The sequence below is a fragment of the Aotus nancymaae genome, unplaced genomic scaffold, assembly GCF_030222135.1.
Source record: "Aotus nancymaae isolate 86718 unplaced genomic scaffold, 86718_ANA_hifiasm-v0.15.2.pri h1tg000028l, whole genome shotgun sequence".
Classification (NCBI taxonomy): Eukaryota; Metazoa; Chordata; class Mammalia; order Primates; family Aotidae; genus Aotus; species Aotus nancymaae.
In genome coordinates this window covers 36,767,396-36,790,551 of record NW_026988441.1, presented here as the reverse complement: position 1 = coordinate 36,790,551, position 23,156 = coordinate 36,767,396, and the positions used below count along the sequence as shown (strand labels likewise).

The 23,156-nt window shown below is 52.8% G+C and overlaps 2 protein-coding genes across 12 annotated transcripts in view; one reads left to right on the top strand and one right to left on the bottom strand.

Moving 5' to 3' along the window:
- Window positions 1-602, top strand: TRAPPC5 (trafficking protein particle complex subunit 5). The gene has a single exon (XM_012436377.2). It carries the CDS (start codon window positions 1-3, stop codon window positions 565-567), a length of 567 nt encoding a protein of 188 aa, XP_012291800.1. The 3' UTR covers window positions 568-602.
- Window positions 603-2,864: 2,262 nt separating this feature from the next.
- The window catches only part of FCER2 (Fc epsilon receptor II), a 30,307-nt gene continuing 10,015 nt past the window's right edge, over window positions 2,865-23,156 (bottom strand). For 5 of the 11 annotated variants that reach the window (XM_064381980.1, XM_064381979.1, XM_064381981.1 and 2 more), the window contains 12 exons: window positions 22,013-22,048; window positions 19,747-19,860; window positions 18,716-18,832; window positions 18,352-18,405; window positions 17,563-17,625; window positions 16,960-17,022; window positions 16,739-16,801; window positions 16,549-16,638; window positions 15,445-15,537; window positions 6,471-6,622; window positions 6,227-6,333; window positions 2,865-4,906 (listed from right to left, as the gene is read on the bottom strand). In XM_064381980.1, coding sequence (XP_064238050.1) covers window positions 4,669-4,906; window positions 6,227-6,333; window positions 6,471-6,622; window positions 15,445-15,537; window positions 16,549-16,638; window positions 16,739-16,801; window positions 16,960-17,022; window positions 17,563-17,625; window positions 18,352-18,405; window positions 18,716-18,832; window positions 19,747-19,768 — 1,062 coding nt within the window. In that variant the 5' untranslated portion in view covers window positions 19,769-19,860; window positions 22,013-22,048 and the 3' untranslated portion in view covers window positions 2,865-4,668. Of the gene's footprint in view, window positions 4,907-6,226; window positions 6,334-6,470; window positions 6,623-15,444; window positions 15,538-16,548; window positions 16,639-16,738; window positions 16,802-16,959; window positions 17,023-17,562; window positions 17,626-18,351; window positions 18,406-18,715; window positions 18,833-19,389; window positions 19,506-19,746; window positions 19,861-20,349; window positions 20,499-22,012; window positions 22,306-23,156 lie in introns of those variants that run through there. The other 6 variants (XM_064381978.1, XM_064381983.1, XM_064381977.1 and 3 more) reach the window with 6 other exon arrangements.

Genomic DNA, 23,156 nt, shown 5'->3' with positions numbered 1-23,156 from the left:
ATGGAGGCGCGCTTCACGCGCGGGAAGTCGGCTCTGCTGGAGCGCGCGCTGGCACGGCCGCGCACCGAGGTGAGCCTGAGCGCCTTCGCACTGCTATTCTCTGAGCTGGTGCAGCACTGCCAGAGCCGCGTCTTTTCCGTGGCTGAGCTGCAGGCGCGCCTGGCGGCGCTGGGCCGCCAGGTGGGCGCGCGGGTGCTGGATGCGCTGGTGGCGCGAGAAAAGGGGGCCCGGCGTGAGACCAAGGTGCTGGGCGCGCTGCTCTTCGTCAAAGGCTCCGTGTGGAAGGCGCTCTTCGGCAAGGAAGCGGACAAGCTGGAGCAGGCCAACGATGACGCGCGCACCTTCTACATCATCGAGCGTGAGCCGCTCATCAACACCTACATCTCCGTGCCCAAGGAGAACAGCACGCTCAACTGTGCCAGCTTCACGGCAGGCATCGTGGAGGCAGTGCTCACACACAGCGGCTTCCCTGCCAAGGTCACGGCGCACTGGCACAAGGGCACCACGCTCATGATCAAGTTCGAGGAGGCGGTCATCGCCCGAGACCGGGCCCTGGAGGGCCGCTGACCCCGCTGGAGATAAAGGATACAGAGAGCCCCCTCCCCAAGTGTGTCTTGTGTCTTGTGTGGGGGCCTCAGGTCCACATGCGTTTATAATAGAGTGGGGCGGTGGGGGCGGGACTGGCCATAGGGTTGGGGGTTGAGTGAGGCCAGGGGTGGCGGTGGGGAGAAATAAACCAGACAGAAGGAGTTGGTGGGAAATGCTGGCAGGTTCTGGAACCACAGTTGTTGGAGGCTGTCTGCAGGCTGAAGGGGGCACGGTGTTCTGGGAGACGCGTCAGGACAAGACAGACGCCTTTAGATTGGGGTGGGCAAACTGCGCAGACGGCCAGATGGACAATGTTTTATGCCATGTGGTCTCTATTTGTTTTAATTTATTGAGATGGAATCTCTGTCACCCAGGCTGGAGTCCAGTGGCACAGTCTTGGCTCACTGCAACCTCCACCTCCTGGGTTCAAGCCATCCTCCTACCTCAGTCTCCTGAGTAGGGGGGATTACAGGCGTCCACCACCACACTTAGCTCATTTTTTGTATTTTTAGTAGAGACGAGGTTTCACCGTGTTGGCCAGGCTGCTCAGTTCTTTAAAGTTAATTTTAAAACCCAGGATGATACAAACATTTTCCGTGTTAAAAATTTAAAATAAGTGTGGTGCAGTGGTGCACACCTGGAGTCCCTGCTATTCAGGAGGCTGAGGCAGGAGGATTGCTTGAGGCCAGGGGTTGGAGTCCAGCCTGGGCAACATAGTAAGACCTCATCTAAAAAAATTTAAAATAAGGCCAGGCGTGGTGGCTCATGTCTGTAATCCCAGCACTTTGGGAGGCCGAGGTGGGCAGATCATTCGAGGCTGGAAGTTCAAGACCAACCTGGCCAAAATGGCAAAACCTGTCTTTACTAAAAATACAAAAATTAGCCGGGCGTGGTGGCAGACATGTGTAATCCCAGCTACTCAGGAGGCTAAGGCAGGAGGATTGCTTGAACCTGGGAGGCGGAGGTTGAAGTGAGCCAAGATCGAACCACTGGCACTCCAGCCTGGGCAACACAGTGAGACCCTGTCTTAGAAAAGGAAAAAAAGTAATACATCACGCCTCGGGTAATTCTTCCCCTTTTTGTTCATCACACTTGGTTCCTGACCACTTCTCCCCAAGAAAAGCCCTTCCAGATTTTTTGCGGGAAACCGTGATCCAACCTTCCCTGCTTCCTTTCCCCTGCCCCCAGGATGCGAATAGACAGATCTGTTCAGAAAAGGAACTGCAGGTACTGTCGGCTGCGCTCCCCTCACTGGTTATGAGAAGGGCCAAAGGGGTCGGTGTCGCCTCTCGATTTGTTTAGGATGCTCCATTGGGCTGCCTGGGGGACCAGGGCTGAGGGCTTGGTGAGGGGGCAGTTTCAGTCATCCCAGCAAGAGGCGAGCAGGGTGGGCCTCAGCACACCGGGGAGAAGGTGGCGTCCCTAGGATAAGTGAAACCATTGAGCAGCCGCCACGCATAGCCCAGGGCTGATCCTGGAATAGCTGTTGGCTGGTGGAGGTGGAGGGAGGTGCTGGGAGAGGGCTTGGGTAGGGTGACGGCCTGAATCTGGAATGAAGGGGAGGTGTCTATGGGGCCAGCAGATGCACGGGTCTGGGGGTTTGGGGTCTGGAGTTCTGGAGGGAGGTCTGTGTGTCAGCACAGTGACAGAAGCCACAGTCCTGGATGGGGGACAGAGGGAGGGAAGCATGGTGTCTGAGAAGCTGGATTTCAGAGAAAAATGTGGGACACTTTGGGCTAAGCAGCCCCAGGCAGGTCCTCTGAGACCCTGGGGAGAGGAGCTTCCAGGACCTGCCAGGGCAGGGGCCAGAGGCAGGAGGCTGGAGTGGCACGGGGCCATTCTTCCGGGCTGTGAAGGGGGGCCAAGTGAAGGAGGCCTGACAAATCCGGAGGGAGGGAGAGGGGCTGTGGGACTTCGTAAGCTGGGAGTGCAGGGCCCAGGGTCTGTTCCCACTCCCTGAACCCACCTGGCCACCAAGGGTGAGTTAGGGGGCTTGAGGAGAAGGGATGAGGTTTGAACAAGCTGTAGGGTTATGAGACTGGGCCCGGGTCTGGGGCAATGGAGGATGAAGAGAAAGAGGAGGAGCCTGTGGTCCAGCAGCTTCTGATCACAGCAGCTCTAACTTAGGGTGCTTTGGGCTGCAAGGAAGGCCTCCCCTGGACCCTCCAGGTGGGTGGGTGAGAGGAGGAGGAGGATGATGAGCTGAGCACCAGCCTTTGGTGAGCTGGGCAAGCAGCATCACCTCATTTCACGGGTAGGTTCCAAAAGAAGTCATGTGCCCATCGTCACACACATTTATTATATATATATATGGAGAGAGATCTGTCACCCAGGCAGTGGTGCAATCTCAGCCTCCCGGGTTCAAGCGATTCTCCTGCCTCAGCCTCCTGAGTAGCTGGGACTACAGGTGCTGGCCACCATGCCTAGCTAATTTTGTATTTTTAGTAGAGACAAGGTTTCTCCGTGTTGGCCAGCCTGGTCTCAAACTTCCCACCTCAGGTGATCCACCTGCCTCAGCCTTTCAAGGTGCTGGGATTACAGGCTTGAGCCACGGGCTTTTCTATGGACTTGGACTTGGAGGTGGCATTGGGGGAAGGGAAGAGGCACAATGACCCCAGTGTTGGTCTGAGCCACTGGTAGAGGAGTGTGGCGAGGGATGCCCTGCACTCCTGGCCTCCCTCCCATGGCCTCAGGGGCATGGGCTGACCTTGGCCAAGCCTCTGGCTGGTGCCACCTCACCCTCCCAGACCGTGAGTGGGGTTAACACCCCAGACCTGGAACGACCTCCGGTTGACCAAGCCAACTCCCCATCAGCCTGTACAGCCAGCCCAGCACTTACTGAGCGCCTCTGTGTACCAAGCCCTGTTCTGGGCACTTCCATGAGTGAACTCATGCCCTTCCTGCCTCAGGGTGGTCCGCTGCCTCCCCTACAATATTCCAAGGCACCACTGGACATCAGAGTCTTCATGTCCTGTACATTCTCCTTGTAATAGAGCAGGAAAAAATTAAAATGGGGAGATAGAATTCTAATTCAGTTGCTCCTCAATTTGTTTCTTTTCTCTTTTTTGTTTTTGAGACAGAGTTTTGCTCTGTTGCCCAGGCTGGAGTACAGTGGCGCAATCTTGGCTCACCGCAACCTCCGCCTCCTGGGTTCAAGTGATTCTCCTGCCTCAGCCTCCCAAATAGCTGGGATTACAGGTGTGCACCACCACACCTGGCTAATTGTATTTTTTTTAGTAGAGATGGGGTTTCACCATGTTGGCCAGGCTGGTCTCCAACTCCTGGTCTCAAGTGATATGCCCACTTGAGCCTCCCAAAGTGCTAGGATTACAGGCATAAGCAACCATGTCTGGTTGCTCCCAATTTTCTTTTTATTTTCTTTTTTTTAAAAGTCAGGGTCTCATTCTGTTGCTCAGGCTGGAGTGCAGTGATGCAATCTTGGATCACTGCAGCCTCTGCCTCTGGGGTTTATCCTGCCTTAGCCTCCTGAGTAGCTAGGATTACAGGCGTGTGCCACCACACAGCTAATTTTTGTATTTTTAATAGAGATGGGTTTTTGCCATGTTAGCCAAACTCCTGACCTCAGATGACACCCTGCCCTGGCCTCCCTAAGTGCTGGGATTACAGGCATGAGCCACTGCGGCCAGCCAAATATCTGATGTCCCAATTTTCAAAGGTGGTCTCAGGCATCAGACTGGAACTCCCAGCTCCCATGTCCCACACCCAGAGACCAGACCCAGCCAGTCCTCCAAGAAGGGAACAAATGTGGGGGCCATTATCGCATTTTACTGATGCAGGCTGGACAGGAGGACTCGCCACCTGAGCTGGGGGGCTCAGGTCCTGGGGTGCTGAGGACATGGGGTTGCATCTGGAGAGGGTGGTGTTGGGGATACTCCCATCTGGACAGGGTGCTGTTGAGGGGCACTTCTGGGGAGGCAGGGGCTGCAGAGGAGCCGAGATGTGTCAGCTGCCTCCCTTTGGGTGGGAGAAAATGTCACGGGGACCTTTCAGCCACAAAGAGGCGTCCAGGCTGTGGCTGGGGGTCTTCAGGGTTTCACTATGGGCTGGCTGGGTCTATGCTCAAGGGTGGGGAGGGGCAGAGGGGGTAGGCAGGCGGCCGTCTTGGCCTGGTTCTGAATCAGGTTCCGGGGACTCCGCGGAACCTTCCCTGGCTGGCGGCGCACACGTGGCCAGCCGATCGCACACCCAGGCGCCCAGCTTACGGTCGCAGTAGATGTCATTCCAGTCGCCAGAGCCCCGCATCATCACACAGTCTTCGCCCTGGTTCCGGTTGGTAGGCTCCTCTGGAGCCCAGTTGCTGGAGCAAAATGCTTTGGGTCAGTGGATGGAGTGGGGAGAAGGAGCCTGGTTCCCGGCAGCCTGGACAGAGCCCTCTGAGTCTGCGCCCTCCCTTCTCACCCCAGGTTCCCCCTTCCTGAGTCTGTGTCTGGGGACCTGTACCTCATTTAGGCGCCCCATACCCTACAGCCCAAGACTCACCCTTTTTTTTTTTTTTTTTTTTTTTTTGATACAGAATCACTCTGTTACCCAGGCTGGAGTATAGTGGTGTGATCTGGACTCACTGCAACCTATACCTCCTGGGTTCAAGCGATTCTCCTGCTTCAGCCTCCCAAGAAGCTGGGATTACAGGTGCCCACCACCGTGCCCAGCTAATTTTTTTTTTTGAGACTGTCACCCAGGCTGGAGTGCGGTGGCACAATCTCGGCTCCCCGCAACCTCCACCTCCTGGGTTCAAGCGATTCTCAGCCTCCCGAGTTGCTGGGACTACAGGTGTGTGCCACCACACCTGGCTAATTTTTTGTATTTTTAGTAGAGACGGAGTTTCACCATGTTAGCCAGGATGATCTCAATCTCCTGACCTCGTGATCCACTCGCCTCAGCCTCCCAGAGTCCTGGGATTACAGGCATGAGCCACCGCACTTGACTTAATTTTTGTTGTTGTTGTTGTTGTTTTTGTAGATGGAGTCTCACTCTGTCACACAGGCTGGAGTGCAGTGGTGCTATCTCAGCTCACTGCAACTTCTGCCTCCTGGTTTTAAGCAATTCTCCTGCCTCAGCCTCCTGAGTAGCTGGGACTACAGGCACCCACAACCATGCCTGGCTAATTATTTTATTCTATTTTATTTTATTTTATTTTATTTTAGTAGAGGCAGGTTTTCACTGCGTTGCCAAGGCTGACCTCAAACTCCTGAGCCCAGGCAATCCACCTGCCTTGGCCTCCCAAAGTGCTAGGATTGCAGGCGTGAGCCATGGCGACCGGCCAATTTTTGTATTTTCAGCAGAGACAGGGTTTCGCCATGTTGACCAGGCTGGTTTCGAACTTCTGACAGGTGATCCACCCACCTTGGCCTCCCAAAGTGCTACGATGACAGGCGTGAGCCACTGTGCCTAGCCAAAACTCACTCTTCTAATCTGTGCTTGGAACTTCCTCCCTGAGCCCCTTCCTCTATATCCCCTCCTCCAGGCCAGGTTTCCCCCACCCCCTCTGGCTGTCCTCCCTGCACCCTAGAGATCCTTCTCTCTAAGCCCTCACCCCCTTCCCAGAGAGGTTTATCCAGGGAGTTCCTCCCACGGTACTTCCGCCTCCTCCCCTGGATCCCAGAGGACTCCTCCTCACCTGTAGTCCACAGGGGTCCCGTCCATCCAGATAAACTCCCCCTTCAGGTCCAAGTTCCGAAGGCCAATCCAGGAGCCCGTGCGGCTGGCGTGCTTGATCAGGAAGTCCTGGGGGGCAGGACAGGGCTGGAGGACTGGGACATGTGCCTGGGGCTTTCCAGCCCACCTCAAGAGGTCAGGTTGAGTGGGGCGGGGCCCCCCACCCTCGCTGTGCTGCCCACGGCCTCTTCAGAGCCCGAGCCCACCTGCTCCTCGTGGCTGTGGATGCTGACCAGCTGCCCTTCCACATCTTCACAGGCGTACCGGGCGTGGACCCACTTCTTGGTGCCCTTACCGAAGTAGTAGCACTTCTGTTGGAAACTGACCCAGTTTTCTGGGCATGTGTTGCACACAAAGCCTGGGGTGGAGGAGAGGCTCAGGGGTGGTGCCAAGGGACGTGCTGTGGGCATCCTAGGCAGAGGACGTGGTGGCACCTCTCTTAGGGTCACTCCTGGGGTCCTGGCTAAAAGTAGACCCACTCCAGGGCCTAATAGATGGCCTCACAGACTGTGTTCTTTGCTGGAGCTATGATGCTGACCAGCTTCCCGGAAGAAGTACCTCAGTCACCATGGCCACAAACACCTTCATGGTTAGCAGAGCATGGTGTCAACCCTCAACACCTCAACTACCGTAAGCATCTCCACAAACACCTCATGGCCAGAAGCACTACAAACACCAACACCGTCACCACACATTCATGTCCTCAGCCAGAGGTTTCTTCACCACCAACACCATGACGAGAAACACATTCATATCCAACAATAGTTCAACCACCAACACCATCACCATCACCAGACACCTCACAGCTAGAACCCCTCAACCACCAACACCATGACCACAAACACATTCATGTCCAACAACAGTTCAACCAACACCATCACCATCACCAGACACCTCACAGCTAGAACCCCTCAACCACCAACACCATGACCACAAACACATTCATGTCCAACAACAGTTCAACCACCAACACCATCACCACAGACACCTCACAGCTAACACCCCTCAACCACCAACATCATGACCACAAACACATTCATGTCCAACAACAGTTCAACCACCAACACCATCACCACAGACACCTCACAGCTAGAATCCCTCAACCACCAACACTGTGACCACAAACACATTCACGCCCAACAGTAGTGCTACCACCATCATTACAGACACCTCACAGCTAGAACCCCTCGACCACCAACACCATGACCACAAACACATTCATGTCCAACAACAGTTCAACCAACACCATCACCATCACCAGACACCTCACAGCTAGAACCCCTCAACCACCAACACCATGACCACAAACACATTCATGTCCAACAACAGTTCAACCAACACCATCACCATCACCAGACACCTCACAGCTAGAACCCCTCAACCACCAACACCATGACCACAAACACATTCATGTCCAACAACAGTTCAACCACCAACACCATCACCACAGACACCTTACAGCTAGAATCCCTCAACCACCAACACTGTGACCACAAACACATTCATGTCCAACAGTAGTTCAACCACCGTCATCACCATATACACCTCACAGCTAGAACCCCTCAACCACCAACGCCATGACCACAAATACATTCATATCCAACAATAGTTCAACCACCAACACCATCACCACAGACACCTCACAGCTAGAACCCCTCAACCACCAACACCATGACCACAAACACATTCATGTCCAACAACAGTTCAACCACCAACACCATCACCACAGACACCTCACAGCTAACACCCCTCAACCACCAACACCATGACCACAAACACATTCATGTCCAACAACAGTTCAACCAACACCATCACCATCACCACAGACACCTCACAGCTAGAACCCCTCAACCACCAACACCATGACCACAAACACATTCATGTCCAACAACAGTTCAACCACCAACACCATCACCACAGACACCTCACAGCTAACACCCCTCAACCACCAACATCATGACCACAAACACATTCATGTCCAACAGTAGTTCAACCACCGTCATCACCACAGACACCTCACAGCTAGAATCCCTCAACCACCAACACTGTGACCACAAACACATTCATGCCCAACAGTAGTGCTACCACCATCATTACAGACACCTCACAGCTAGAACCCCTCGACCACCAACACCATGACCACAATCACATTTATATCCAACAATTTTTCAACCAACACCATCACCATCACCACAGACACTTCACAGCTAGAACCCCTCAACCACCAACACCATGACCACAATCACATTCATATCCAACAATTTTTCAATCACCAACACCATCACCATCACCACAGACACCTCACAGCTAGAACTCCTCAACCACCAACACCATGACCGCAAACACATTCATGACCAACAACAGTTCAACCACCAACACCATCACCACAGACACCTCACAGCTAGAATCCCTCAACCACCAACACCATGACCACAAATACATTCACATCCAACAATAGTTCAACCACCAACACCATCACCACAGACACCTCACAGCTAGAACCCCTCGACCACCAACACCGTGACCACAAACCCATTCATATCCAACAATAGTTCAACCACCAACACCATCACCACAGACACCTCACAGCTAGAACCCCTCGACCACCACCACCGTGACCACAAACACATTCATATCCAACAATAGTTCAACCACCAACACCATCACCACAGACACCTCACAGCTAGAACCCCTCAACCACCAACACCATGACCACAATCACATTCATATCCAACAATTTTTCAATCACCAACACCATCACCATCACCATAGACACCTCACAGCTAGAACTCCTCAACCACCAACACCATGACCGCAAACACATTCATACCAACAACACTTTAGCCACCAACACCATCACCACAAGCACCACCACAAGCAGAAGCACCTTAAATCCATCATGGCTTGGCAACTCTTCAGTCAACACCATGACCACATCACTAGCTCCATAGCCAGCAGTACCTGAGCAGAAGCACCTTAAATCCATCATGGCTTGGCAACTCTTCAGTCACCAACACCATGACCACATCACTAGCTCCATAGCCAGCAGCACCTCAGCCACAAATCCCATCACCACAAATGCTTCACAGCGAGCAGAGCATCAATCACTAATGCCATCACCATCAACACCTCATAGTTAGCAGTGTCTCAACTGCCACCAACATCACCATAAATCTATCCATGGCCAGCAACACTTCAATCACCAACATTATCACCACATCACCAGTTCCACAGCTGGCAGCACCTCAGCCACAAGCACCATCACCAACAACATTTTGACCACCCTCATCACCTGACACCTCATGCCAGCGGCACTTCAACCACCAACAGCAGCACCACAAATACCTCCAAGGCCAGAAGCACCTCAACCACCAATATCATCACCCATGGCCAACACCACTTCAATCACCAACAACATCACTACCAACAATTCATGGCCAAAAATGCCACCGACATCATCATCACAAATGCCTCATGGCCAATAGTGCCTCAGCCACCAACACCATTATGACAAATGCCTCATAGCCAGCAAACATCAACCACCAACATCATCTCCACAAACACCTCCTCAACCACAATTATCATAACTATAAACACATCCATGATCAGCAACACCTCAGTCACCAACACCATGACCACATCACCACTTCCACAGCCAGCAACACTGCAACCACAAACACTGCCACCAAAAACACCTCACAACTAGAAGTACTTCAACCAGCAACACTATCACAAATACATTCATGTCTAACAGCACATCAACTACCAACACCATCACCACAAACACATTCATGTCCAACACATCAACCACCAACACCGTCACCACAAACACATTCATGTCCAACAACACATCAACCGCCAACACCATCACCATGAACACATTCATTTCCATCAACTACCAACACCATCACCACGAACACATTCATGTCCAACAACACATCAACCACCAACACCATCATCACGAACACATTCATGTTCAACACATCAACCACCAACACCATCACCACAAACACATTCATGTCCAACAACACATCAACCACCAACGCCATCACCAAAAACACATTCATGTCCAACAACACATCAACCACCAACACCATCACCACAAACACATTCATGTCCAACACATCAACCACCAACACCGTCACCACAAACACATTCGTGTCCAACAACACATCAACCGCCAACACCATCACCACAAACACATTCATGTCCAACAACACATCAACCGCCAACACCGTCACCACAAACACATTCATGTCCAACAACACATCAACCGCCAACACCGTCACCACAAACACATTCATGTCCAACAACACATCAACCGCCAACACCGTCACCACAAACTCATTCATGTCCAACAACACATCAACCGCCAACTCCATCACCACAAACACATTCATGTCCAACAACACATCAACCGCCAACACCATCACCACAAACACATTCATTTCCATCAACTACCAACACCATCACCACGAACACATTCATGTCCAACAACACATCAACTGCCAACACCATCACCACGAACACATTCATGTTCAACACATCAACCACCAACGCCAACACCACAAACACATTCATGTCCAACAACACATCAACCACCAACACCGTCACCACAAACACATTCATGTCCAACAACATATCAACCGCCAACACCGTCACCACAAACACATTCATGTCCAACAACACATCAACCGCCAACACCGTCACCACAAACACATTCATGTCCAACAACACATCAACCACCAACACCATTACCACAAACACATTCATGTCCAACAACACATCAACCGCCAACACCATCACCACGAACACATTTATGTCCAACAACACATCAATCGCCAACACCATCACCACGAACACATTCATGTCCAACAACCACATCAACCGCCAACACCATCACCACGAACACATTCATGTCCAACAACATATCAACCGCCAACACCATCACCACAAACACATTCATGTCCAACAACACATCAACCACCAACACCATCACCACAAACACATTCATGTCCAACAACACATCAACCACCAACACCATCACCACAAACACATTTATGTCCAACAACACATCAATCGCCAACACCATCACCACGAACACATTCATGTCCAACAACACATCAACCACCAACACCATCACCACGAACACATTCATGTCCAACAACACATCAACTGCCAACACCATCACCACAAACACATTCATGTCCAACACATCAACCACCAACACCATCACCATGAACACATTCAAGTCCAACAACACATCAACCGCCAACACCATCACCACGAACACATTCATGTCCAACACATCAACCACCAACACCATCACCACGAACACATTCGTGTCCAACAACACATCAACCACCAACACCATCACCATGAACACATTCACTTCCATCACATTCATGTCCAACAACACATCAACCGCCAACACCATCACCATGAACACATTCATTTCCATCAACTACCAACACCATCACCACGAACACATTCATGTCCAACAACACATCAACCACCAACACCATCACCATGAACACATTCATTTCCATCAACTACCCTACCAACACCATCACCACGAACACATTCATGTCTAACAACACATCAACCACCAACACAACCACCATGAACACATTCATGTCCAACAACATGCAAACCACTAACACTGTCACCACAAACACCTTACAGCCAGCAGAACGCCAATCACTCACACCTGCACCATCAACACTTCATGGTTAGCAACACTCCAGCTGATGCCAGTGTCACCACAAACACCTCATGGCCAGAAGCAGCTCAACCATCAACACCATCATTATAAATACGTTCTTGGCCATCAATGCCTCAACTGCTGACACCATTACCATAAATACATCCATAGCCCGCGACACTTCAGTCACCCACATCATGACCAGCAGCACGTCAGCCACCAACACTGTCACCACAGACACATTCATATCCGACAGCACTTCAACCACCACCACCACAAACACCTCATGGCCAACGGTGCCTCAGCCACCAACCCCATCATGACAAACACCTCATGACCAGCAGCACTTCAACTACCAACAGACCCCTCCAGGGTCAGTAACACCTTCATCACCAACATCATTACCGGAGGCACCCACCACCAGCAGCGACTTACCTCCACCACCCACACCACAGCCAACACCGTCTTCACCAACCATACCAGCCAACTCTTCATCACTGGCACCGACAGCAAAACCAGTGCTGTGGCCAAGTCCACTAGCGATTACTTTTCCCAAGTACCATCTTCACCAACAGCCCTGGTCATCATCACTGGCAGTACCCCCAAAACCAGCACTCCTAGCCAATATCTGGAAAATTGAGATGATTTTTTTTCTAGTGGGAGGCTTTGGTCAGGTAGCCAATGGGATTGCAGGACTGGGTTCCACGATCCCTCAATATGGAGCCAGCTTGGTCTCTTTCTCCCCTTCCCGTCACCCCAAGGAGACCCCCAGACATTGTTGCTATCACCTCCCATGTGGGAGGTTAAACCTGCTCTTACTGGATCAAGTCTTTCTTGCTTTAAAATAGATTTTCAGCAGTAGTGTGCACCTGTAATCCCAGCTACTTGGGAGGCTGAGGCAAGAGGATCACTTGAGCCCAGGAGTGTGAGACTAGCCTGGGCAACATAGCAAGAACGCGCTTTAAGAAAGTAGACTTTCCCACAGTGATATGCAGGGAGGGTTCCACAGCACTTGGACAGATATTTTCTGTTTTGTTTTGTTTTTTTGAGACAGAATCTTGCTCTGTCACCCAGGCTGGAGTGCAGTGGTGGGATCTCAGCTGACTGCAACCTCTACCTCCCAGGTTCAAGCAATTCTCCTGCCTCAGCTTCCTGAGTAGCTGGGATTACAGGCGTCCACCACCACAATGGCTAATTTTTGTATTTTCAGTAGAGACGGGGTTTCACCATGTTGGTCAGGCTGGTCTCGAACTCAAACTCCTGACCTCAGATGATCCACCCACCTCAACCTCCCAAAGTGCTGGGATTACAGGCATGAGCCACCGCACTCGGCCATAATTTTCTTTTTTTAAATAGGCAGGGTCTCACCATGTGGCCCAGGCCAGTCTCGAACTCCTGGGCTCAAGTGATCCTCCGGCTCGGCCTCCCAAAATGCTGGGATTACAAGCGTGAGCCACCACGCCCACCCTCACGTGATCAGATTTTTCTAAGAGGCTTAGAGTCTGCACTAGCTTGAGTTGGGTGTGCTTCTCACCCATGAAATGGTAACCAGTACTCAGTCCTCTGGGGGTGCAGCGTTAAAACAGGAAGAGGTGGCCAGGTGCAGTGGCTCCTACTTGTAATCCCAGTGATTTGGGAGGCCAAGATGAGAGGATCCCTTGAGCCCAGGAGTTTGAGGCTATAGTGAGCCATGATTGTGCCACTGCACTCCAGCCTTGGTGACAGACCCAGGCCCTATCTCTAAACAAACAAAATCCCAAAACCTCCAAACCAGGAAGAGGACATTTCTGAGCCCTTAAAGAAAACTTCAGGGAGGCTGGGCGTGGTGGCTCACACCTGTAATTCCCACACTTTGGGAAACTGAGGTGGGTGGATCACCTGAGGTCAGGAGATCAAGACCAGCCTGGCCAACATGGTAAAACCCCATCTCTACTAAAAACACCAAAAATTAGCCAGGCATAGTGGCGGGTGCCTGTAATCCCAGCTACTCAGAGGCTGAGACAGGAGAATCACTTGAACCCGGGAGGTTGCAGTGAGCCGAGATTGTGCCATTGCACTCCAGCCTGGATGACAAGAGTGAAATTCCGTTTCAAAAAAAAAAAAGAAAAGAAAAGAAAAGAAAACTTGAGCAGAAGATGTCTTGGTTGTTTGTTAGATAATCACTCAGAGATAACCTCAGAGCTGGGCCCAGATCGCAGGCTGTGGGGCTGTATTTGGGGGGGACTTCAGGGACTGGGGAAGAATTGGGAGGTGATCTGTCAGAAGTAGGCATGGTCCAGAGTGCCCCTTCCCCTGTGCCCCTCCCTGAGGAACCACGCTGAGGTTTCTGGCTGGGATTCCCAAAGCCACACCACATCCCAGGGGATGGGACTCCATCATACCAAGCACAGAAACTTCCTCTTCTCTGCCCCAGTTAGGGCAGCTGGGGCTTCCCAGAGGTCAAAGACCAAAAATCAAAGCCAGGGGCATTGGTTGGGGGGAATGGCAGGGCTGTAAAACCCCGGTTCCTAACCCACATTAATTTTTTGTTTTTGAGACAGTCTCACTCTGTCATCGCCCAGGCTGGAGTGGCGCGATCTCGGCTTACTGCAACCTCCACCTCCCAGGTTCATTTTTCTCCTGCCTCAGCCTCCTGAGTAGCTGGGATTACAGGTGCCCATCACTACGCCAGGCTAATTTTTGTGTTTTTAGTAGAGACAGGGTTTCACCATGTTGTTCAGGCTGGTCTTGAACTCCCAACCTTATGATCTGCCCACCTCAGCCTCCCAAAGTGGTGGGATCACAGGCATGAGCCACCACACCCAGCCTAAATATGTTTCTTCCTTAGAGGCAAGGTCTCACTCTGTTGCCCAGGCTGGAGTGCAGTGCCTCAATCCTAGCTCACCACAGCCTCAAACTCCTGGGCTCAAGTGATCCTCCCACCTCAACCTCCTGAGTAGATGGGACTACAGGTACACATCACCACGTCCAGCTAATTTTTTCTTTTTTTTTGTTGAGACAGGGTCTCGCTTTGTTGCCTAGGCTGGTCCCAAACTCCGGGACTCAAGTGACCCTCTTGTCTCAGCCTCCCAAAGTGCTGGGATTATAGGCGTAAGCCAGGGCACCTGGTCCCTAGCCCACATTAAGGGCACAGTGACCGAATGGCTGCTCTCTCTGCAACCTGCTAGCCTCCTGGGGTCCACACTGCCTCCTCCATTACTGCCACCCCTGGGAAAGACGCCACCATCTCCACTGTCCCATCACTACAGACATTGCTGGGCCCCCTGGCCTGGTCAGACAATCTACCGTGAGGGCTATGCCCAGGGGAACCCTACAAATGACTCCTCACTAGACCACATTAGGCAGAGGATAGCAGCAAGGAGAGCCCAGCTACGGTCACCACCGGACTGCTTTAACCCAGAAGAGGAAAAAATCGTAGGAGCCCCAAGATCTGTGAAAGGAATCAGGCCATTCTTACCAGGCAAAATGGCTCATACCTGTAATCTCAGCATTTGGGGAGGCTGAGGCGAGAGGACTGCTGGAGCCCAGGAGTTCAGGACAAGCCTGGGCAACATAGTGAGACCCTGTCGCTACAAAAAAAAAAAATTAGCTAAAGCCAGGTGCAGTGACTCATGACCGTAGTTCCAGCACTTTGGGAGACTGAGGCAGGAGGATCGCTGGAGCTCACGAGTTCAACACAAACCTGGGTAACATAGTGAGACCCAGGGCTACAAAAAAAATAAAAAATCAGCCAGGCATGGTGGCACACGCTTGTAGTCTCAGCTACCCTGGACGCTGAGGTGGGAGGATCTCTTGAGCCCAGGAGTTGGAGGCTGCAGTAAGCTAAGATTGTGCCACTGCATTTCAGCCTGGGCAAAAGAGCAAAACCTCATCTCTCTCTCTCTCTCTTTTTCTTTCTTTCTTTTTTTTTTTTTTTTTGAGGCAGAGTCTTGCTTTGTTGCCCCGTCTGGAGTGCAGTGGTGCAGTCTCGGCTCACTGCAACCTCTGCCTCCCAGGTTCAAGTGAGTCTCGTGCCTCAGCCTCCCCAGTAGCTGGGATTACACATGCCCACCACGCCCGGCTAACTTTTTTTTTTTTTTGAGATGGAGTCTTGCTCTCTCGCCCAGGCTGGAGTGCAGTGGCATGATCTCAGCTCACCACGCCCGGCTAATTTTTGTATTTTTAGTAGACATGGGGTTTCACCATGTTGGGCAGGCTGGTCTTGACTTGAACTCCTGACCTCAGTTGATCCACTGGCCTCGGCCTCCCAAAGTGCTGGGATTACAGGCATGAGCCACCTCGCCTGGCCAAGACCCCGTGTCTTAAAAAACAAAATAAGGGGTGTTCCGTGTGTGCCCCATGTGTCCTGCCCCATCAGAAACTTGGTCCTAACCCCATCACCACACACACCTCTGCCTCACATCCAAGCACACTCCCTGCCCCGCGCTTATGTCTTTGTGTCCTCTGGATGACACTCAGGCCACACAAACGTATAGGCACGCTGCCTCACGTCACACACGTGTGCGGTCACTCGCATCTGCCAACACACCCGAGGCCCAGGTGCGGTCACACACCATCCCACGCAGAGACTCAACACTCACCTCTGGACACCTGCAGCTCCATCTGCAGCCTCCTCACCTCCTCCTGGAGTCTGCCCAGCAAATCCGAAGCTGCGTGCCTCTCATTCAGTTCTTGGGGAGTCAAGGTGGGGGGCGGGGCTCAGAGACCGACTGGCAGGCCCCCTCCTTGTCCCTTCCCTCCCCAATCGCCCCATCTCCTCCCAAGCCTCACCCTGGGACTTGAAGCGGCTCAGATCTGCTTGAAGTCCATTCAGGTTCGAGGACAGCTCAGAGTCTGGTGTGTGCAGGAGCGCAGGACTGGTCTCAGGGGTGATGTGTACGGGCTGAGGGCGTCCCCCAGCCTGGCCCCCAGCCTCGTGCTCCCCCAGGGCTCTGAGACACTCCCTCCTTCCCACCCAATCTGCCTCCATACCGCCAACCCCAGTCTCTCACCTTGAAATTGCATTCTCTGCTGTTCAGCTCGAAGTGCCTCCAGGCTCTGTGAAATCTCCGTGGCTGTTTGCAGGGGAGGGACTTCATGCTAAGCAGGTCCTCACTGTCTCCCCCATCTCCCTACACCCATCCCTTGGCCTCTTTGCCTGGGTTCCCTTTTTTTCCCCCCCAAGATGGAGTCTTGCTCTGTCGCCCAGGCTGGTGTGCAGTGGCGAGATCTCGGCTCACCACAACCTCCGCCTCCCAGGTTCAAGCAGTTAATCCTGCCTCAGCCTCCTGAGTAGCTGGGATTACAGGCACGTGCCAACACGCCCAGCTGATTTTTGTATTTTTAGTAGAGACGGTGTTGCACCATGTTGGTCAGGCTGGTCTCGAACTCCTGACATCATGATCCGCTTGCCTGAGCCTCCCAAAGTGCTGGGATTACAGACGTGAGCCACCGCACCCAGCCTGCCTGGGTTCTAAAGGCCACCTGCTCAGTTTGCAGTTCATGGGTGTGTGTGTGGCGGGGGGCACAGTGAGTCTTAATGCTCTCAGTCCATGAAGTCATCCAAGACCCCCTTCCCTTTACCCCTGCAGACCCCAACTCCAGGGGTCACTCACCCTGGGATTTCTGCGCCATCTGGTCACCCTGGTATCTTTCAAAGTACTTGGAAACTTGAGAGACTGGAGTGGCAGGAGAGAAGATATACCCCAGTAACCTCACAGGCAGGTCCTCGGATCCCGCCCACGCCCCAGGCTCAGGGACCCGTTCACATAGTCACAACAGCTGCTGCTGCTTCTCACTCATTTACGCAAGAATATAATGAACCTGCATACCTTTCCCTCACCAGGATTAACTATAAAAGCAATAGGCATCTATCAGAGCACTTGACAAATCTTAGAGCTTGTTTCTATCTCACGGTGCTAAAAATATGCCCATTTTACAGATGAGGAAAAGGAGGCACAAAGCAGTTACAAACTCCTTACGCTACAGATGTGTAAGGCTGCGGATTTACAACGGCTCAACTTAAAATAGCTCGAGTTACAATGGCTCGACTTTACGACGGTGTGAAAGCAATGTTCGCAGTGGAAACCCTATTTCTCTTGCGAAGCTGGGCGGTAGTGGGGAGCCTAAGCCTTCAGGCAGCCACGCAGTTTTGACTTACACTATTTTCAGTGTATTATGGCTGATGGGGACATAACCACATTGCATGTGGAAGAGTATCTGTATTCAGATGCCATCAGGCAGTTTTCAAGCTTCCCCGGGTCCCCACCTTGCCTAGGACAGGGAGCAACTTATGCTGACCCTCAGTTCCTTAGAGAGGGACACTGAGGCCCAGGGAGGAGCGGGATGAAAGCTGGGCGTCCTAACCCTCACTCCCACCCTCCTCTACCTTGGCTCCCGCATACCGTTCCGGGCAGCTCTCTCTTCCAGCTGTTTCAGATTCTGTGTGGTGTCCCCGTCTGGGGAGGGAGAGAGAAGAGGCGTGGAGAGGGGGAATTGTCAGGTGCCCCCACCTGCCTGCACCCACCTCCCAGCTGGGGATGGAGGGCTTGGGTAAAGCCATAGCGGTGCTGAAGGGTGGAGGACAGGGATGCTGGATGGGGTGAGGGGCTCTGGAGGACGGGGCATGGGAAGAGCTGGCAGTGTCAAGGTGGGAGGTGGGGCTTTGCGGTAAGTTGGGCTCCCCAGGCTCTGAGATGGGAGTGTGGGAGGGAACACAGAGGGGCTTCGTGGGTAGGGGGGACCACATGGGGCTGGGGGTGTCCTCACGCCATAGGAGAAGCAGAGTCAGCAGCCCAGCCCACAGAGCAGCGGTCAGCAGCCCCAGCAGCACGGTCTGAGTCCAGTGCCTGCAGCACCCCTTCTTCCTGGAAAGCTCCTCGATCTCTGCCGGGCGTGGAGGGACTGACTATGGGCGCAGGGTGAAGCTGGACTCTGGCTCTGTCTGTCTTCCCATTACCCAGAGCCCCTGACAGCCTGGGAGCCTGTCCAGAGCCCACACTGAAGCAGGGGGTCTCAGTGGACCCCTAGCTCCCATATGCACAGCTTCCTTACCTGACTTAGATCTGGGTCACTATCCACAGAGACAGATCTGGGACCAAGAGCTAAGACTCCCTCAGCCCCCCAACTAATGCCAGGCCCCCAGCCTCACTTCCAGGAGACTGGGTCCTGTTTTTTCCTTCCCCCCTTAACCCCAGCCCCCACCCTTACACCTCTGCACCTTCAAGCTCTACCCTGGTGCCTGTCCCCAACCTGGAACCCCTTCCCTAAATGTAGGACACCAAGTCCCAGTTCTTCCCAACATCGGAGTCGCTCTCCAGCCCCTTTCCCGGTTACCACCCAACACCCAGACCTCCAAAGCTCACCCAGTCCCCACGCAACACCCAGACCTCCACAGAGCTACCTGGATGTCCCACCCCAAGCCCCTGGCCCTCTGCACTCACCCTGGCTTGGAGGATTCATTATGCTAAATTCTGCTTGTTCCGAGTTCCTTTTCTACCTAGCCTCCGACTCTATTGGACTCCCAGCTCCCTAGCTGGAGCCGTTTTTTTTGCGGGGGCGGGGGGTGCAGGAGAAGGGTGTTAAGTCAGAAAAAGGAGGGGCCCTCAATTTCTTCTCCTTCCTGGCTCTCCACCAGGAAAGTCAGTCCTGAGTCACTTCCTTACCCATGCTCAGTTCCATTCTTAGACATTCACCCTCCTTCTCAGAGAGGGACTGGGAAGCCCCCTTCTCTCCCGGGCGAAAGGCCATAGGGAAGTATCTTTGCTTCTGCCAGTGTTAGAACCAGAGGGTCCTCCTACCTGAATATTGACCTTCCTCCATGGCGGTCCTGCTTGGATCCTCCCGACGATGGGGCACTCACTCCCTGACAAGGCAATCCACTCAGCGGGCACAGTCACAGCTCTGGCTGGAATCTGGGTTTGAATGATGGTTAGGGTGAGGCGACAAACCCTAGTGACCGGCGCAGGGCAGCATCTGGGACTTGGGGGACTCAGTGGCCATTTGCTGATTGTGTTTAATCTACAATCTGGAGTGAGTAGGGCGGTTAGTAGGGAGACACGGCTATTGTGGAGAGACAGCGGCCTGCGATCAGAAGCGGGGCACCCCAGAGCCCATCACACTTGAGTTACACAGCAGGTGCACCCACGTGATCTTGACAAATGGCTTAATTAACCTGGAAACTTCCTTCCTCCTCTGTAAAATGATGATACTGAGAATACCTATACTGCTGGTTGGTGAGCTGTGCTAAAAATATCACCAGCTTTTATTCTAATTGCTTTGCCTGTGCGACCTCAGCCAAGGAGTCAACCATTCTCAGCCTGAATTTTCCCCTCTGTAAAATGGGCTGATGACAGCACCCAACTCATAAGGCCAAGATAGGATCAAATGAGATCACAACATACCTGAGGCGTTTGGTGCCGTGCTGCGCACAGTGGGTCTTCAGCTCCTAAACGTCTATGAAGCATCTACTCTGTGCCATGGCCCACTGGGAAATGCTATGAGCCCATGACCCAGACCTCAGCCTTCTCCTCTGCCAACGTGCCCAGGGCACCTGGAAAATGCTCTGACTTTACTTATTTTGAGATGGAGTCTCACTCTGTTGCCCAGGCTGGAGTGCAGTGGCATGAACTCAGCTCACTGCAACCTCCACCTCTCGGGTTCAAGCAATTATCCTGTCTCAGCCTCCTAAGTAGCCGGGATTACAAGCACATGCCACCAAGCCCAGCTAATTTTAATATTTCAGTAGAGACAGGTTTTCACCATATTGATCAGGCTGGTCTCGAACTCTTGACCTCAGGTGATCCACCCGCCTCGGCCTCCCAAAATGCTGGAATTACAGGTGAGCCACTGCACCCGACCAAATCCTCTGACTTTATTTTATTTCATTTTATTTTTTGAAATGAAGTCTCGCTCTGTCACCAGGCTGGAGTGCAGTGGTGCGATCTCAGCTTACTGCGACCTCCACCTCCAGGGTTCAAGCAATTCTCCTGCCTCAGCCTCCCAAGTAGCTGGGACTACAGGTGCGCGCCACCACGCCTGGCTAATTTTTTTATTTTAGTAGAGACTGGGTTTCACCATATTGATCGAGCTGGTCTCAAACTCCTGACCTCAGGTGATCCACGCACCTCAGCCTCCCAAAGTGCTGGGATTACGGGCGTGAGCCACCGTGCCTGACCAAGTGCTCTGACTTTAAAGCATCTACTATGTGCTGAGGAGCATGAGACTTGGGGTCATTCAGGCCTGGAGGTCACCGGCTACCTTCTTTCGCTGCCTGACTATAGGTAAGTCCCTTATCTCGGAGCCTCAGGGAGGTGGGGTGTGGGGCAGCCAGGCTCTGATGAGTGGCAGCTCAAGCTGGCCCTTTTGATATTGTGAGAGGAGTCCAGAGATGTCACCATCCTGGGACTCCGGCTGCAGGGGAGGCAGCCGGACAGACCTGAGCCAAGTCCCGGCTTCTCCCTGGGTGAGCAACTCAGTTTCCTCATCTGTAAATTGGGCGTATTCAAAGCACCGGCACACAGTAGGTGGTCAGTAAACCTACTGGCAGGATGCTGGGGGAGTGTCCCTATTCTGTGGGACCTCTCTCAGTGGAACTGAGGTACCAAGAGGGAAAGTCATTTGTCCCCGTCATGCAGTGGTGGGGCTAGCACTCAAACCCTAGACATTTGACCTGGGAGCCTATTTGCTCAATCATTGGGAGACACCATCTCCTGGTGGGGTGTCTACTGGTAAGTGTCGGGTGGCCGGATCCCAACTCCAGGCCTTTCTTCTAACCCAAGAGGTCCTGCCTCTGTCTAGAGCCTTCCATGGCTCCCCGGGGTCCTCTATGATCTGCCCAGCGCACTCACCAAGCTCATCTCAGACCAGATGGCCTGTTTTCACTTCCCCAAATCAGAATCTGAATGCCTCCAGATTCTGTCCACACTGTGGACCCCACCCCACCACCGCCCACCACCTCCCTTCTTCTCTGGCTGTGACCTCTTCCTGGTCATCCCTCGAGGCTCAGCCCAAGGGTGCTTAGATCTCTGCTTCCCAGGGCCAACCCCGACGCACACAGATACGTACTCACGAAGCGGAGTTTGGAGCCTGTCTGTCCTCCCACTGTGTTGGGGTCGACCAGAGAGATTGGCAGGGACCGTCAGGGACAGAGGTTTAAGCAGGAAGAGAGACACTTTCTTCAGAAAGCAGACCAGCTGACAGCGCTATTTTCATAGACCTAAATATGGGCTTGCCACCCGGATAACGTTCCACGCATGGCCTCTCCTGGTATTCCCCACACCCCAGTGAAGTCTGTGGTATTATTACCTCCACTTCTCAGGTAAGAGAATCGGGTGAGAACCAGAGATGCTAAGAAGAAAGTTCCCATGGGGCTGAAGGAGGTGCACGGTAGCGTCAAGATTTGAACCAGGGGTATCGCAGACTGAATCGTTATGCCACTATGGCAGATTGCATAGGGCCCTGGGGAGCCATGGAAGGCTCTAGGCAGAGGCAGGACCTCTTGGGTTAGAAGGAAGGCCTGGAGTTGGGATCCTGCCACCCGACGCTAACAAGCAGACACCCCACCATAAGATTATGTCTCTCGATGATTGAGCAAAGAGGCTCCCAGGTCAAATGTCCCAGGTTTCAGTACCAGCAAGAAGAAAGGGAAGAGGAGAGAGAGGCAGAGGAAGGGAAGAAAAAGACAGGAAGAAAGAGGAGAAGAAGGAGGAACAGGAGGGAAGGAGGGAAAGAGGAAAAAGAAAGATACGTGAGATAGCATTCTGTCAAATGTGGACAATTTTGGCCGGGTGCGGTGGCTCATGCTTGTAATCCCAGCACTTTGGGAGGCTGAGGTGGGAGGATCAGTTGAGCCTAGGAGTTCAAGACCAGCATGGGCAACACAGCAAGCTGTTGTCTCTACAAAAAAAATATAAAAATTAGCAGGCATGGTGGTGCATGTCTGTGGTCCCAGCTACTGGGGAGGCAGAGGCGGGAGGATCACTTGAGCCCAGGAGCTCGAGATCATCCTGGGCAACACAGTGAGATCCCATCTCAAAAAAAGAAAGAAAGAGAGAGAGAAAGAAGGAAGGAAGGAAGGAAAGAGGAAGAGAGGGGAGGGAGGGGAGGAAGAAAGGAAGGAAGGAAGGAAGGAAGGAAGGAAGGAAGGAAGGAAGGAAGGAAGGATCAGACCAGACTCCATCCCAGCTCCATCCTGGAACTAGAATTCACC

Bases quoted from the DNA above. Each gene is read 5' to 3' on its own strand.
- TRAPPC5 (XM_012436377.2), top strand. From the start codon at position 1: ATGGAGGCGCGCTTCACGCGCGGGAAGTCGGCTCTGCTGGAGCGCGCG.